This window comes from Larus michahellis, chromosome 2 (assembly GCF_964199755.1).
Source record: "Larus michahellis chromosome 2, bLarMic1.1, whole genome shotgun sequence".
In the NCBI taxonomy this organism is placed as follows: domain Eukaryota; kingdom Metazoa; phylum Chordata; class Aves; order Charadriiformes; family Laridae; genus Larus; species Larus michahellis.
The window spans coordinates 27457257-27474805 of record NC_133897.1 but is presented as its reverse complement, the minus strand read 5'-3'; the positions used below and the strand labels follow the sequence as shown (position 1 = coordinate 27474805).

Sequence of the window (17549 nt, the reverse complement as noted above, 5' to 3'; positions counted from 1 at the left end):
AAAAATATAAATTCAATACGATAAAAATGGATTTGAAGCATTAATTATGTCAGTATCATTTCAATGCTTTGCTGTAAGAAACTGTGAAGAATTAAACATGCTATTTATACATTGCATGTAGACTTGATATGTTATTTCAAAACACCATAAGCAGACTATAGACATAAACAGTATGAGTTCTGAACACCTTCCATGTGGCTAATTGGGATTTTATTTTACAAAAAATTTACGTAAAAATGAAAAATGAGACCCTTAACAATGAATCATAATTACAATCCTAGTGGGGAGATGTACTTATTTTACCTAGTTATGAATAAATCCATATTTATTAAAAAATGGAACACGAATCATGGGGGGGAAAAGAAGGGTGACATAGAATATGCAAATATTGTAAAAAAAAAATCTTTTCATATTGCAATGCCACCAAATGTAATCATTTTTTTTTGACGATGTATGAAAAAAAATGTAAATAAGATTATACATAACAATGAGACTCAGCCCAGCTGTTACTAAAAGACATTTTCCTACTGCCTCCTGGAGCCTCAATTTTACTCTCTGGTTATTTAGTTACTGCATAGGCTGTCACCCTAACCCTCCGTCAGAAGTTGTGTTTGATGACGATATTGCTCCTAATAGAGCCCCAGTTAAAATCTGTAACACTCATGAAGAAGGTTTTCTCAGAATCTGTTCATCCTCTGTAAACTCTACAACATCTAAATTTTGCTGTTCTAAGCATGTAATCCTTTAAGAGACCTCTTTGTCCAGGCAAGGTAAGAAATGGGCCCATCCGTGAACTTCAGCTGGTTTTAGCATGAACAGCATCTAACCTGGTGATAGAACTTTTCCCTTCTTTGAAACAACTGGTGTGTTTCCCTGACCTGATGTAAATCAAGTCTCTAGTCACCAGTGATGGCAGCTTGTAAACTCCTGTAAGAATTGCTGAGTTCCAGACAAAATCCCACAGAGACTGGCTTCACGCTGCACCGTGTGGTGTCAGTTCTGCAGTTCATTTCTTCTCCTTGGCCTTCTCCTCTCTTTTGTACGTGCAACTAATGCCTGGGTTGCGATTTTGGATAAACTGCTTAAATTATCAAATACTAAATAAACTAAGAGGCCAGTTTCTACATTATACTCATTTTACTTTTTTGTACTTTTTTACTTTTACATTTTACAAACAGCTTTATAATGCTGCTTGAGATGTAGGTATCCAGATGTGACTGAGAAGTAAACACATGAACAACAGCTTCTCAATGTCTGTACTAAATTTGGGCTGATACAAGACTAATGTCTCAACTGAACTTGGACAAGTGGAGAGAAAAGGAATGCTGCAATTATTTGTGGTTTTCTAAACTGCAAAAAGATACATGGTGTGTCTTAAAGCAATTGCACAGGACGTCAGCAGGAGGGCACAGGCCTTCTTATTGACAACAGTTATTTTATTCTTCCTTCTACAACTTTACCTGCCTACATGAAGACTCATGTTACACTGCAAGCTCACTGAAGTAGGAGCTTTGGTCTGCGTTTATATAGCTTGAACAAGTGGATCTTGGTCCAATACTGGGTGTTTTAGTTCCCACCAGAAGACAAATACCAAACCAATTAATGACATGGCAGTATGCTGTAATTGGAAGAGCCAATGCACATCCTTTAGTCCAGGGGACGCCACACCTGAAATAGCAAACTCTGAATGGACTCCATGATTTTCTTTGCTTTACGCTGGAACACTGACTCTGGTATCATCCTGGGAAATAAATTCAACCCACTGATATATAGAGTGAGTCACATCTTTAATAAAAGCCGGTAAAACCCATTTCTGATAAAGCATTGTAAGGGGTTAAAGAATGAAGAAGAAATTACCTTCGCAAATGAAATTCAAATCATTCGGAGAACTGAAAATTCAATAATAATGAAATCTGCAGGTTTCCAGTTCGAGTTGCTGTATGCTGCAGTAGCGTGCCTGCTACTTCTGAATAAATGGTGGGGAAAAAAATGTGGTAAAGCTCCACTCAGCACTGAATTTTAATTGACTGCCTGTTACAAGACAGCCACTGAGAATCTCCCCTTTTCCGAACAATAAAATGATTAAGGTACTGATGTCCTCCTGAAACAAAGGCTGAGACATTTTTTTTTCCTTTCAGGAAAACCAGTATAGGTTAGGGGTGGACCTGCTGGGAAGTAGTTCTGAGGAGAAGGATCTGGGGGTCCTGGTAGACAGTAAACTATCCATGAGCCAACGATGTGCCCTTGTTGCCAAAAAGGCCAATGGAATCCTGGGCTGCATAGGGAAGACTGTGGCCAGTAGGTCGAGGGAGGTCATTCTCCCCCTCTACTCTGCACTGGTGAGGCCACAACTGGAATACTGCGTCCAGTTTTGGGCTCCCCAATTCAAGAGGGACAGGGAACTACTGGAGCAGGTCCAGTGTAAGGCAACTAAGATGATTGAGGGACTGGAGCATCTCCCTTATGAGGAAAGACTGAGAGAGCTGGGACTCTTTAGCCTGGAGAAGAGAAGGCTGAGGGGAGACCTTATTATGGCATACAAGTATCTAAAGGGTGGCTTGAAGGAGGATGGTGCCAGACTCTTTTCATTGGTTCCCAGTGACAGGACGAGGGGCAATGGGCACAAGTTAGAACATAGGAAGTTCCGTTCAAATACACGGAAAAACTTCTTTACGGTGAGGGTGACAGAGCACTGGCACAGGCTGCCCAGGGAGGTTGTGGAGTCCCCTTCTCTGGAGATGAATTTCAAGACCCCCCTGGATGCAGTCCTGAGTGATGTGCTCTGGGCAATCCTGCTTTAGCAGGGGAGTTGGACTAGATGATCTCTAGAGGTCCCTTCCAACTCTGAAGTTTCTGTGATTCTGATTCTGTGATTCTGTGATCAATTCTTAAAAGTTTAATGCACGACAAAATGGGTAATGCATTGAGAAAATTCACAATTGGTTACATTTCATAGACTTTGCTCTGCTGAAGCCGCGGGGAGGTGGACGCACAGGGATGATGTTGCTCCGCCAGCTCCCGCTCCAGCTGGTGGCTGGCCTCCTGCCTCCATCTGCCCCCGGAAACAGCTGCCTCACGCTCCAGCTGCCCAAAATGCACACTTTTAGTAAATCGCGCCATTTTCAGGCCCCGCTTGTGAAAGCCCGGCCCGCACGCTCTGTCACCCTGTCCCCTCAGAAACGCCAGGCTGGCTCAATGCCCTGGGCTGCTGCGGGGGAGGCCTCCAGCCGGGATGAACCGGAGGCTGGAGGCGGCTGGATGCTCCGGACGGGACAGGATCTCGACGGGTCAAGCCCTGGACTGGAACGCTTCTGGCCAGGCCCCTGCCGCCGGGATGGGGCGAGGCCGGGGCGGGCCGGACCTCCCCTCAGCACCGCCTCCCGTCCGGCGGCCCGGCGCGGAACTACAGCCCCCATCAGCCCCTGCGGCCCGGCCCGTACCCAGCGGGCCGCGCGGCGCCGAGCGCTGTCGTGGCGCTCGGCGAGTGAATGAGACGGGTGGCCGAGCCGCCCAGCCCCGCTTCCTTCGGGCGGTGTGGGTGCGGGAGTCGCTCCCGTCCTTCTCCATCTCCTTCTCCTCCCTCGGGCAGCTCCGGGCACGGCGATGAGGCGCGCGGGGCTGGGTAAGCGCGGCGGCCCGCGACGGCGGGGCCTGCAGCCGCGCCGGTGGCCCGCCCGGCCTGGCGGGGCCCTCGGCTGGTGCTGGAGGGTGCTGAGAGGGGGTGGAACGCTCGTCCGGGCCGGCCGGGGCAGCCCGTGGCCTGTGGGAGCCGCTGCCGGGGGCGGCGGGGCAGGGCCCGGCCCCGAGTAGGGGCTCCAGGGGGTGTCTGCGTGCGAGGGGCTGTGCCGGTGGGTGCGGGCCTGCAGCAGAGCTCGGGGCGTTGGGTGGGAAGAGTATTGTGCCCATTACCCCTGCTTCTGTCTCTCTTCTTCTAGCTCAGCTGGACTTCGGGAGCAGCACTGGGGCTTGTATTTAGTTGTGTTCGTGAATCGTTCCAATGCAGCGTTAGTTTGAGCTATGTTTCCATGGGCGGACAGATTTTTCACTCTTCAGTCAAGTCCTTTCCAAATTCTCAATTGTTTTTTTAACTTTGGTACTTCCATGTGTTTTCCTGCTATGTTTGGGGAAAAAAACCTCACCAACTGTTGTCAATTTATTATAAGTATAACCTGATGCAAAGGCAGAAATCTCAGCAGAGTTCTTGCTGAGTGTTTTGAGAAGCTCAGGCCCCATTTTTCAACCAGCAGCCACATTGATAACTATAAACTTTGGACTCCCATGTCATGTTCTAGAACCATGCAGGTGCTGTGACCTCGCTCTAAAGCTTAGGTAATGTTTATGCCTCAGAAATCTATCACTGAATTCTGGTACTTTTTCCTAGACAGTGAATATTTAGGGGCTGATAAATGCCATGTGTATCGTGCTATACCAGATGTATCTGTAGCACCACCCTAGATTTACTTCTACACTTTCTATTTGTGTTGTGTAATAGTATTTTCACAGGATAAAACAAGTCTTGGATACACTTCTTACTAGATCAAGAGAGGTGCTGGGATGTTTATCAGAAAAAGGTGGCGTTTGATAATGCCCAGGTCTTCAGTCCTTTCTTTGCCACTAACAGCTCGCTCTTGAGTCTGAACTGAGGAGGGTTAGACTGAAGGCCATCCAGCTCAGAATGCTGTTTCTGAAAAAGTGAAGTGATGGATGTTTATGGAACGAGTGCAGGGGAAAGAGCATGCCTTCTTTTAGCATGTCTCTGGCAAACAGTGCCTTAAGGAACATTCTGAAATGACTTCTTAAACAATCTGATGGAAGGTCAAGCAGAGACTTAAATGTCTATTATGACTGTTACCAACTGCAGTAGAATTTGCTGCTTTCCCTTGACATTTCAACTGTCAGTCTAGAATTTCTTTTTATTTAGTAGGCTGGAAATAGAAGCTGGGCACCAGTACTTCTGCTGTGGGCACCAGCTACCTGGTACTTCTTTTTTTAACCTGTTATTATGTTATGGTCATGTCCATGTTACAGGTCCTGTCAATGAACAGTGTTGCAAGACAGCCCATAGAACTGCCATGCTGAAGTTTCTGTCCTTCCTGTAAACAGTAGTAGCCAGGCTTCTTTCTACCTAGTGCTTTCTATTACATGGATAGAAGTGGCTCTGTCTGTTATTCACATATTATGAATGACACAGTCTATGTAATAATCATAGTTGTGGTATTTTGGCCTGAAGCTATGTGGTATATGAACTTATATTCAAAATTGTGCATCGCCTGGTAGGAAGTACTGTACTTAGATGCATTTGTAAAACGAGACAAAGGGAACAACCCTGACTCTCTAAATGCTGTCATTTTAGTCAACTTTCTATACTTGGCATTGGTACTTTTAATTGAGGGGAGGGAGAATTTATTGACTCTCCCTGTGATGAAATGGAAACATGCATTTCACCCATTTTGTCTTGCTGAGAATTTGTTGTTAGCTTAATTCATAGAATAACACTAAAACAGTTTACAAGTGCAAACTAAAAAATTGTCATTACTTACACTTAAAGAACAGCTGTATGGGTTAATATTAAATGATATCTATTATGAAAGTAGCATCATAATTCCCTCTTTTAAAATACTAATATTATGTATGCCAAACAGACTGTGAAACTGAAATGGAGCTTTATCTGTGAATATGGTTTGTGTCTCTCTTCTCTCCCTTTTTCCTCAAAAAGAAAAAAGGCACCCAAGCACAAAAATCTTCAAATTGCATTGAAGAGGAATTAACCAAAGGCATTCAGGCAATTTTAGTGTGGCATTCTGACTAGCCATATAAATATTGATTAATGTTATAGCTGGATTGATAGTTTAATTAATCTAGTAGGATCTTTACGATAAAGCTTATAATAGTTCTTTTCTGTTTGCCTTTCTCGGTTTCTCTTCTTTAGTTTCAAATCCTTGATTTGAGGCCTAAGACTGATTTTTGTCTAGACGGGACATGGCTTTAATTCTCCTTTGCCCATGCTGCTCTCCAGCTGTTGTCTGTAGAGATCTTAATTAGAGGTTGGAGTGAATGTGGGGAACTGAGGAGCTTTCGTTCCCTTCTGCTCCGCTTACTCTGCTGAGTCAGTTGTCTGGAGCTCCAAACAATAGTCCTGAAGCTCCATCACCCAAAAAGCAAACGTAGGAGTGGGAACAAAACTGCAAATGGCAACAGAAATGGCAGTGTTCTCCTCAGGGGCCTGGCTTCTTGTCTGAGGTCTTGTTTGTAGGGAAATACATGTAAGGATCAGAGTATCCTCTCCCCTTTAAATGTGGGTGCGATCAAATGGTTTTTGTCTTTGTTAGAGAATGATCTCTACTTTCCTATCTTGAGTTAGGTTTACCGCTCTTATGTAGTGGCCTCAATGCTCCCTTCACATCTCCATGTAATGCCTAGGCTGATTTCCACAGAAGTAATCTGAAAACACTATGTGGGGAAAAATTTTTATACTATTAAATTACAACCATTCCTCAGTTTTCCATCTTTGATTTGCATATTGAAAGATAATGTATACATTTGAAAAAGGTTGAATTTCTGTCTCAGGAACATGTGGTGCCTCTTTCTGATTGCTGAGGGTAACGTTAAGGAAATGCATTTTTAAGTGGGAAGCGTGCTTTGCCGCATGTGAAGGGTACTTGCACCAGTGGACTTTTCTCTCTAACTACTGACTCTTGTGTTTACAGGCGAGGGAGCATCTGCTGGTAGCTATGGCTATACCAATAGTGGATACAGTGTTTATGAAGAAGAAAATGAAAGGTTAACAGAAAGTCTGCGTACAAAAGTCAGTGCCATCAAATCAGTAAGTATTTAATTATAGTGGTACCATCTCACATTTATTGAATCAAATTATATGGACCGGTCAAGCGGTAGACTTAGTTTAAAACATAAATTTAATACAAGAAAGAATTATTGTCAACCAAAATGCACAATCTGATTCTTTCTTTAATTAGCTTTTTAGCTAGAGTCCGTTGAGTCTTTTTTTGCTAATCATTAGGACATCTGTGGTGTTACCTACGGCTTACTGTCTGTCTCTGCAGAAACTAGAAAATTTGAGTTTAGGTCAGTAAACTGGCTCAGGTTCATTTAAGAAAATGGACTACTTGTTTTTGGTGTTACCATTGTGATTCATCAGCTTCTGCTGTAGCTGCTGATAAATCTGTAATGTAAAAACAGCTGTTAGAAATGGCACGTTAATATACTCTGAAAAAGAAATTTGTTATTTTAATGATTCTGATTCCTTCCAGAGATTGAGGACTTCTTTCAAGCGAGTCTAACTTAAAGACAGCTCTGTGATTAAAATTGTGTGGGGTTTTTTTCTTAAAACTTAAGATTTATTTTTTTTTTAAATACATCTTAGCAATAGGTGCTGTTTCTATGTATGTAGTAAAAGCCAATGAATTCTTAGGCCTAAACTCCTTCAAATTCTTATTACTAATAATATCCTGTTGCTTAAAAGAAGTTTGTTTAGTCTTAAATAGAAAATAAAACCTTAGGTTTAAGGTAAGAAAATATACACCTAAATAATTTAGAGTAAGTTAAGGCTGTAAAAAGAAAAGCTTTGACCTTTGTTACAGAATTTCACTTCTCTTCCCCTTCTCTGGTATGTTCTATTTCAAATCAGTGTCCCAGGGTGCGTCTACAGTGTGGTTGCTAGTGCCCCATGGAGCAGCACGTGTGCTCTTTCTGCAGTTGCATCTTTTAGTGCAATGTAATGATCTTAAATATGGAATAATCTTCAGGTAATCTTCCTAGAAGGCTCATGTTTCACTCTTGAGTTCATGATAGGTTGTGGTGAAATGCAGCAGTAAGAAATAATGAGATTTAGGTTGTGTCACAAAAAACATATGATTTTTGCTAATCCAAAGCATCAGGGCCTGGAGCACATTTCTCTCCCTTTTAGGAGCTGAGGTGGTTGTTCAAGGCCAGCATGCTGATAAGAACTGTTATGGAGGAAGAGCTGCTAAGAAGCCTCAGTGGGGATTCTCTGTTTCACTTGGGAGCTGTTTTTAAGCCGGCGTTCTACTGGCTGGCCCCCACCTTTGCTACGTTGCAGCTGTGTGGCAGCTCTGTTTGTGCCTGCTCTCATTCCTCCCTGATTCTGACTTGACCTTGGACCTGTCTCATAGCTGTCGATGCGCTGGGTGATGACCAGGCTGTTGCTGACCCTGGTTACTTACTACCTCTGGACTGACCCTCACTTGCATACTCGACTTGCCTCCTTGTCCTGCTGCGCCCTTGCTGTTTCACGACACAAAGCAGAGAAGGAATAGATAAGTTCACAAAAGAAATCCCCATTCATAGCATAGCAGCAACTTGTCAAAAGAGATGTGTTCGCAGGTTACAGGTGTCAGCTCTGTCAACACTGAGTCAAAAGGAATGCTCGTGGTCCTCTGTGCTGTATGCCAGTAGTTTTAACAATTGTTCCAGGAAATGGATAACTGATACTTACACTTGACTAGACCTTGAATTTTTGGAAGTCCATGCAATAATTCTAATATGGAATTCCCTGTTGAAGGAGAAAAGGGGAGGAGGAGCATTGAGTACCTTCCGTGACTGTCTAGGCTCATCTAGTCAAATGACAAATATTTACTTTCCTAATGGTTACTGACAGAATACTGTGCGTGTGTCGTGGTTTTAGCCAATTGGACAATGGCTGGCGAGAGATCCTCTCCCCCCCCCCCCCCTCGTACATGGAGAGGAGGAGGAGAGGTAACGAGAGATTTATGAGTTTAGAAGAAATTAAACTACTTTAATGAAATATTAAGATATAAAGGAAATAATGAAATAGATACAGTATATACAAAACCGTATTAGGCTCCCAGGATGACGTCACTGGCAAGCACTGGGGAAGTCCCAGGCTGGACTCAGCGACGGGTGGGAACTGGGTTCCACAGATGGAGTCAGGAACACACGGATCGGGGTCAAAGGCAGACGAACAGACAGGGTCCTCCTCAGACGTCGGCCATTGAAGGAAAAGGGTTGATCCTTTGATCCCTCAGCTTTTATACCGAGCATGGGGCAGATGGGATGAAATACCCTGTTGGTCAGTTTTGGGTCCCCTGTCCTGTCCGCTCCTCCCTGCAGGTGGGACCCCTCTACGCTTTTCCGTTTCTGACCCTTCAATGGTGCAAATAACAAAATTAGCTGACCTTGGTTGTTATAGCAATAAGTATAAGCAAGACCCTCTCTGCGTACCATTCCTTGGCAGAAACTGTAAACATTGGTTTTATCACTCTGAGAATGAACTGTTTTCGACACAATATGCTATTAATTTCAGAGAGTTAGAAGAGGCCTAGCTAAGAAGTAAAATTACTAGACAGAAAGTTGGTTCTGTTTTACCTCAAACTAGGACAGTGTGTTATTTTGGTTTTTGAAAATACCAGGTGCTGTTTTCACACTTTATTTGGGAAAGTGCTTGTCAAGTCATGTATTTTAGACTGATTTCCCTGATAACTGATTTACTGGTATTTAATACTTTCTGGGTTTTGTTTTTTTTTTTTAATAGCTTTCCATTGAAATTGGAACAGAAGTTAAAAACCAAAATAAAATGTTATCAGAAATGGTAAGTGTTTAGTCACTAACTTTCTTTAAATATGGGGCAGGATTAAGAAGTTAGTAATACAAAGCATTCCTTTTAGTATGAACATCTGTATTAAATGTGGACTGTAAAATATGACCAATTCAGCAGCAGTATTTCTGTTCAAAAAGATAGATGTGCAAACGCATTACTTCCAATTCACAGTCAAGGTCTTTATACTTAGATATGACTATTTGTTTTCAATTAGCAATGGTATAGTAGTATTAAAAAGGCAGTTCTATATTTAAATGTATTTAAGAATAGAAAAGGGAAGCAAAAAATAAGGAAGTCAGAAATGCTTTTTTCACTTGCATCCATTTGGATAAATGGGTGAAAGTTTTTCCTGGTTAATTTTCAGAAACTGCCTCTGAAATAACATTAGTTTTGGAAAAACAGAAAAAACTACGCTTAGCAAGCTTTAGGGGTAATCTTTTTGTCCTCGGAGTAACATGGTTTTTGTTGTTTTCTTTGTTTGCTTGTTTTTACATGTAGGATAATGATTTTGACTCTGCGGGTGGACTTCTAGGTGCAACTATGGGCAGACTGAGAACACTCTCCAGAGGAAGCCAGACAAAGTTATTATGCTACATGATGCTCTTTGCATTGTTTGTTTTTTTTGTGATATACTGGATTATTAAACTGAGGTGATGCATGTTACCATCGGTTTAAATTGTGTAATTTCAACTATAAAGCAGTCTTAATTAATGAAGACATTGATCTAAAGTGGCATATTCTGTTGATAAAACACATTGAAATTGTTGTGAATTGCATTAACTATTAATGCAACGTTATATATAGTTTTCTTAATGTATCGGAATTTTTCCCATCATCCCCTGTTTTGCGGGGATTATTCGTAAATATGCAGAAACTGCTAGCATAGTAGGTTGTTTTTTTAGGGGAAAATAGTTTTTAGAATTGATTTAAAAAAAAAAAAAAAACAAACCCAGAAAACAACGGTTGTTTGGATATGAAGTAACTGCAGAATTACAAAGCTTTCTCTTTCATTCTGCTTTTCATTCTGGGCCATGCTCTAAATTAGAGCTCCAGTTCCAGGCATATCGTAATTTCTAGGTTGCAAAAGCACGAAGAATACTTGGATCTTTCTGAATCGGTTTTATCTGTGGATTTTTAAAAGGCTAGCCTGAAGCTAACAAGTGTAATAGTGGTACCCCCAAAAATGATTTTTGTGTATAGGTCTGATGGTGCACATGTTGAAGTAGCTTAAACTGTGTTTTGGGGAGAAGTTACTTAAAACTGGATTGATTTTTTTTTTTTTTATTTAAATGTGACAAATCATGCTTATACATCTACTGTTTTAAGCAAATGCCTTTGATCATTGGGATCAACCAATATGGACACAGTACAAATGTTTTCTTTATATTAAAAGTATCTAAAACTTAATGATTCCATTGAATCACTAAACTTTTACCATTAATAGTTTACTTTTCAATCTGTGATGATCCATAAATCTATACTGCATGATGTCTGAAATATGAGGTTAGATATTTTGAATTTTATATTAAAGTATATTATGATGCACCTGTTGGAGGTGCTGTCATATTCAGGATTTTTATTTTGAAGACTTAGCTTTAGCTCACCAAATAGTTTCTAATAGTTGAAGCTATTATATTGCTGAGTTTAACATTCAAAAAATTGTTTCCTAGACATTGAAATTGTATCTACAATTTTTGAAAAACTTTTCTAGAAATACTGTATAACATGTTGCCATTAATAACTAATTATAAAGTGACAAATAAAGTGTCCTGTAGTATTCTAACTAGTGTTGTTTATATACGTTCTTTTCTGCTGTAGAGTACCAGTGTACCTTTTTGGAAACAGTGCAGCATTTAAGGGGCTGTACTTGTGTGGGGAGCACCATGAAAATAAGAAATGGAGGTATATGCTACATTTCTTTCATGTTAGAGTTCATATATAACAGAAGTGTGACATGTAAATCACCTATCTAATATGAAGCACACAATGTGTAAAAGTAAATAAAGCTCAAATATTTCTATCCGATTTAATCTTTGACTGTCAAAAGGTCCGCAGTACTTCTACAAACAGACCATCTAAGTCCTAACACCAGGATAATGCAGCGTCTCTATATGAGAATTGCTAGGCTTGTTAAACAACTACAGCGTTCCCAAAGCTAGTCAGTAGGACATAGTTTGCCATCCAAAGTTGATGCGCTGGTATGGTTTTAATGAGACAGTGGAGTGCAAGGTACCTAACAAGTGAGATGATAATTGCTGACGTATCTGTTTGACAATCACACTCCTCTGATAGTTGATCATCTTCTAGAAATATATTTCTGACTCTTAAATGTGGTGTCTGAACAATTTCTGGGCTTTTTTTTTTTCTTTTTTTTAGCAATCAATCTGCCATACCAATAAAAGGAAAAAGTTTTTAACTACCTAATACAAAGTAGAAGAATGGGTGGATGCAGCTAGTTATACGGCCGATACGTTTCCTGTCTTTGTTCTGAAAAACATGCTGGGGTGTTCCTTAAGTCTTGACAGAGCACATATCGATAAATGATTTTTCCTAGTCCTTCAGATCATATATAAAACCAATAGGATTTTCTTTTTACTTGTCAAAACAGATAAAGTAATTAATGTAGAATAGGAACTAGGTCTTCTTACCCTACACCCCCCCTCCCATACTTTAGTGGTGCAGCACCGTGAGAGAAAATGAACTGGAGGGGAAATCTTAAGCCTACGTCTTCCTTTCTGTGTTTTTTAATTTAAGGAGGATTGTCTTTTTTTTTTTATAGTTGTCTCGATAGGGCGGGAAATAGGGAGAAAGCTTAAGCACAAGGAATGTATGAAGCCTCCAACCAACTTTCTACATGTCTATTAGAAAACACACAAGGTTGTTTTTTTTAATTAAGTGCTAAAACACAACTTCATTTGGCTCTTTTAACGTGAACTTTCTGAACTGAAAGGCAACTGAAAGTTACGTAGTCAAAACTGTAACATGTTTCTGTATGGTTTTATGTTATTTTACTTTTTGAGCAAGTACAAGATGTAGCACATTTCCCTTTCTTCACTTCCAGTAAAAGTCAATTTTCACTTTAAAATCAGAACTAAGATCCTGCAAGTTTGCTTAGAATGATTATGGCAACTTATGTACAGGTGAAACTGCTTTGAGAATATTTCACTCGGGAAGTGGAATGGAAATTGGTGGGAAGCATGCATTGCAGCCTTAATATTTTCCTCAGCATCTGCAATTTACTGGTTATTTTCTGCTAGAAAAGTATTGCTCTGTCAGTTCTCTGTCTATTCACAGATAGTTTGCAAGATTTCAGGATGCTACAGTATGATCTTGTAGAATAAAATACACTATACAGTGGACATGACAGAAAAATACTAGTAGCATTTAATTGTACTTTTACAAAGTTACAGTTAATAGCAGCTGCATAGGAATACTGCAGTTATGGTTATTCTTGGTTTTGAAATCTTGTACATAATTGATACAATATTTATATATTGTTTTTCTCAATTTAATATAACTTAGACTCTACCTTGCAACCATACAGATCATTTCCGGTGGAAGAAAATACAATCTTTTAACTATCAAACTGTTAATCTTACAGTATCATATCATGGAGATTCCTTAGAAAATCCATTTGGTTACAAGCAAAATTCCACGGAAGCTTTTTTTTTTTTTGCGATTAGGCAAGTTGTCTGTTCTGACTTTAGGAAGAGTTGCTGATGTTAGTTTTGAAGGTATGGCTGATAAGCAAGTAAATGTAAAGAGTAATATTTAAAGAAGATCGAATTGAGAATTTGTGCTTATCATAGCAGATACGTATTTCATATTTGTGTAACAAATCACAGTAGTTTTGAAAGTACTTAGCATACACGTTGCTTTAAGGTGACTGTGGTATACAACATAAATTGTCCCATCTCATTTAAGTAATAACACACAATTTTCATACTGACATGGGGTTTTTTAATATTTTTCTTTAATAATTACACATAAACCGTGATACCTTACTGCTGAACTTCAGGCCTCCAAAAGCTTCAGATACAATTAAACAGTTGTGTGTAGAATTCTACAAATAAAAATCAACCCCCATTCCCACCACCAAACATCCATGACAAGGTGTAGTACAAGTCCATGAGAACTTGGCAAAGATGACAACGCTCATTTTAATGATTACTTGGTAAAATTCAAAGATAGGGGAGGTACTGTAATTGAGAGCCAAATCACTGTTCCAATATTTGAATAAGGCAGGGAATAATTTGTGCCATAATGACTGATCTTGAGAGCAAAGTTACACTGAAATTAGATGAGGCTACTAGTAAAATCATAGCTGTGTTAATATGGAAGTTGTGTTTCTTAATTGGTGGCTTAGATGCTCTAAAATGTAGATATACCTTGATTAAAGACGACATTTATTTCTGGGTGCTTAGTGTGGATCACTAGACCTTTCCCCCAAAAAGTAACCCACTGAAAAAAATTTGCAGGAGGCCACATGCTTTCAGACTGCTTTGTATCAACAGAAAGTGGCAGAATGTAGAATGATAATGGGCAGAGACCCTGATAAGCAGTTCACTGGCAAAATTACTGTTATGTTTCCTGCTTATTTTACCCTTGAAACGTGTACTGGCTGTTACCTTCAGTGTGCAAAACAAGCCATGCTCTTGCTTGATAATTTTCAAGGAAGAGTGGAGATGCGTCACTTGGTTGGAAGTGTTTCCATGTATTTGCATATGATGGAAAGCATGGTTTCATCGGTCCCACCTCCTATTGACATTAATCTCAAGTCTCTGTAGAAATATGAAGAGTGGATTTAAACATTTGCATGGCTATCCTGATGGAACAAGTACACGCTGTACATACCCATTTATTCTATGCATTTATTATGGAGCCGCTCCTACTACATTGAAACCCCTGGTTTACCAAAGTGCATACACGGTGGGGACAAATGCGTTGTCAGCGCAGTAAACATCCTTTTGTGTACACGGATGTTGCTAATTCAAAAGGCTTAAAATATAATTTGGCACGTCCAATTTTCGGATTATTTAAAAAATAACTAACTTGGTATAATACTGTATTTTCATCTTGAAAATTCTGTTTAGGTCTCACCACTTTGGACTGGCATGTAAAGCATCACAGGCTCTTCCCGGGGTTTTCTGCTGGACCACCTGCTCAGATTACCTACACCTTACGTACTAATGCCAGTCGCCTGCGGCACACCTCACCCACTGCCTCCTCCTGCGGAGACGGTCTGCGATACTTCCCGCAACATCCCCACCGTTCCTTTGTCAAAGCTGTAGGTGCCTAAGCCTGCAGTTGAATTTTAGGAGGGGAGGGAGCTTTTGGAGGGCCAGCGGCAAAAAGTGTCTCAGCACTTAGCTTAACTGCATGGTAAAAAGTCTATTAGTCAATCAGGACATGAGGTATTGAAGAACTGTACAGAGAAGGTACAATTTTCATTCACTTTTTTTTTTTTTAACTGACAAGCATCCTGGTCTCCCTAACGGCTATGTGAGATCAGGCATAATCCGTATTAGTGTTATATAGCAGTATAGTATAGTATTATATAGCAGTATAGTATAGCATTATATAGTATATAAAGCTCCTCTGCTTTAAAAATGATCGGCTGCTGCAAGCTTGCTTACTTTGATTTGATTTTTCTAATCGCACTCATTTAAAAACTGCTGTGAACATCACTGAGTCATCCCTAACAGTATTGCCTAAGTTCCCTGTGCTAGCCAGGCTGCAAACTACTGCAACCTTAAGCAATTTTCTTCACAAATTTCTTTTCTCCTTTGGGGATAAGAAAAAAAAACAAAAAAAACAAACAAACCAAAACACTGCAACAGTTCTGCTAAACTGCCTCTGCTTAATTCAATAACCTGAATATTCCGCAGCTTCCTATGGGCCTCGTTGAAGGCAGCAGAGCTGGAGCAATGGCAGGTTACTTGTTCTCCGTGCCACAGGGCTGTTTGCTTTTTCAAGCTGCAGAAAGCCCCTGCCAACGCTTAGCATCTTGCATCTTCACAGCACTGTAGCAACAGTAAGGAATTAATCCTCAGAACTCCTCTGTGATGCCAATAAAACCCTTCCATTATTCCATTTGCAGCAGGAATAATCCTGGGCACATGTGGCTTGTTTATATGAAGTTATAAAAAGGCAGGGGTAAGATCTGGCTTTGGTGGTGTGTGACAAACATGGCAGGTTATGACATATAAACACATGTTTTAAAAAACCAACTTTCACATATGTTTTTGAGTGTATGTATATACGTGTGTGTGTGTGTCTTTACAAAATTGATGGTGATTATATTCTTGTCTCTATGGGTGAGATACGGAATATTTCCTGCAGAATCTACAGGCAGGTGACTAATGGTAATCTCTCCCCCAGGGAGACAGGACAGAAGGTTTCACCTAGTTTAAGAGGATCAAGATGACAAAGGACTCAAATGATTTTAATCTAGCAGGCCTCTTCTGGGAAAGAGACTTGCTTTCAGTGTAAGAAAACAAAACCACGGGACTAACTATCCTGCCAGGAGCTCTGTGAGGAAGCTGGGGAAGATGACATAGTAAAGTAAGCTTGTGGATCAGCTATTTAATGTGAGTTTATGATTTGATAGTTTATAGTATATCAATAATGCACAATTAATACGGCATATAAATATTTTAATATATATAAATATTAGAATTTTATTGCTTTAGGTAGGCTACCCCTGGAATGCTTTTGATCTGGCACAGCAGCGCTTTGCTTTGATTTCTCCATTGCCTTGTTGCTGCCTCCCTGCAGCCCTGCTGAGGTGAGCACCGAGCTGCGATGGCTTCACCCTGGCCAAGGACAGCGAGGAACCAGCCCACAACGCACCGGACAGTTATGTAAAGGTGTCATTTTGAGCAACCAAACCTCTAGCTCCTTGTTGAATGCTATTTTCATTAGAGAGTGGGAGTTTGCCTGGGGAAAGAGAAAGATCCTGACCGTTGTGTTCTGTCCCCCTAAAACACTCCCTGTAAAGAGCTTCCTGTCATTCAGGAAATCCCATGCACTTGAAACTTCCACTGTAGATTATAAGACTTAATTATACTCAACTAAATCAAATTCAACACTTGTTTTGCTCACACCAAGTCGTGTCCATCACCCTGCCTGTAAACCTTTTGGTCCCAGTTATCCTGAAAATCAGGGCTGGTCCTTGCTCCAGTCTGTGCTCTCCCTTGCATGCGATTTCACTAGCCATGAAGGAGGGACAGGTCCCTACCTCACAGCGTGAGGAAAGCTGCTGATGTGCTATATAAGTGCTGAGGCCACAGCTAATCATAGAATCGTTTAGGTTGGAAAAGACCTTTAGGATCATCAAGTCCAACCATTAACCTAACACTGCCAAGTCCACCACTAAACCATGTCCCTAAGCACCATATCCACACCTCTTTTAAATACCTCCAGGGATAGGGACTCAACCACTTCCCTGGGCAGCCTGTTCCAGCGCTTGACAACCCTTTCAGTGAAGAAATTTTTCCTAATATCCAATCTAAACCTCCCCTGGTGTGACTTGAGGCCGTTTCTTCTCGTCCTATCACCTGTTACCTGGGAGAAGAGACCAACCCCCACCTCGCTACAGCCTCCTTTCAGGTAGTTGTAGAGAGCGATAAGGTCTCCCCTCAGCCTCCTTTTCTCCAGGCTAAACCACCCCAGCTCCCTCAGCTGCTCCTTGTAAGAGTTGTGCTCCAGACCCCTCACCAGCTTCACTGCCCTTCTCTGGACACACTCCGGTACCTCAATATCTTTCTTGTAGTGAGAGGCCCAAAACTGGACGCAGTATTTGAGGTGCGGCCTCACCAGTGCCGAATACAGGGGATGATCACTTCCTTAGTCCTGCTCACCACATTATTCCTGATGCAAGCCAGGATGCTACTGGGCAAATGGCACACTAAATCTGTCTCTACCCTCAAGGTGATAAAACGTGATGGTGTTG

The 17549-nt window shown here is 40.9% G+C and overlaps 2 protein-coding genes across 3 annotated transcripts in view; one reads left to right on the top strand and one right to left on the bottom strand.

Moving 5' to 3' along the window:
• The first annotated feature begins 3436 nt into the window (after positions 1-3436).
• Positions 3437-11620, top strand: BET1 (Bet1 golgi vesicular membrane trafficking protein). The gene is made up of 4 exons (XM_074574692.1): positions 3437-3622; positions 6708-6823; positions 9530-9586; positions 10094-11620. Exons 1-4 carry the CDS (start codon positions 3604-3606, stop codon positions 10247-10249), a joined length of 348 nt encoding a protein of 115 aa, XP_074430793.1. The 5' UTR covers positions 3437-3603; the 3' UTR covers positions 10250-11620.
• The window catches only part of LOC141738770 (putative acyl-CoA dehydrogenase 6), a 98658-nt gene continuing 87920 nt past the window's right edge, over positions 6812-17549 (bottom strand). Inside the window, exons 9-10 of one of the 2 annotated variants that reach the window (XR_012585472.1) lie at positions 14224-14376; positions 6812-8530 (exon numbers count right to left, since the gene is read on the bottom strand). Coding sequence is in view for 1 of the 2 variants with exons in the window: in XM_074574690.1 (XP_074430791.1) it covers positions 14286-14376 (91 nt within the window). In the remaining variant the exon portion in view is untranslated. Of the gene's footprint in view, positions 8531-12956; positions 14377-17549 lie in introns of those variants that run through there. The other variant, XM_074574690.1, reaches the window with a different exon arrangement.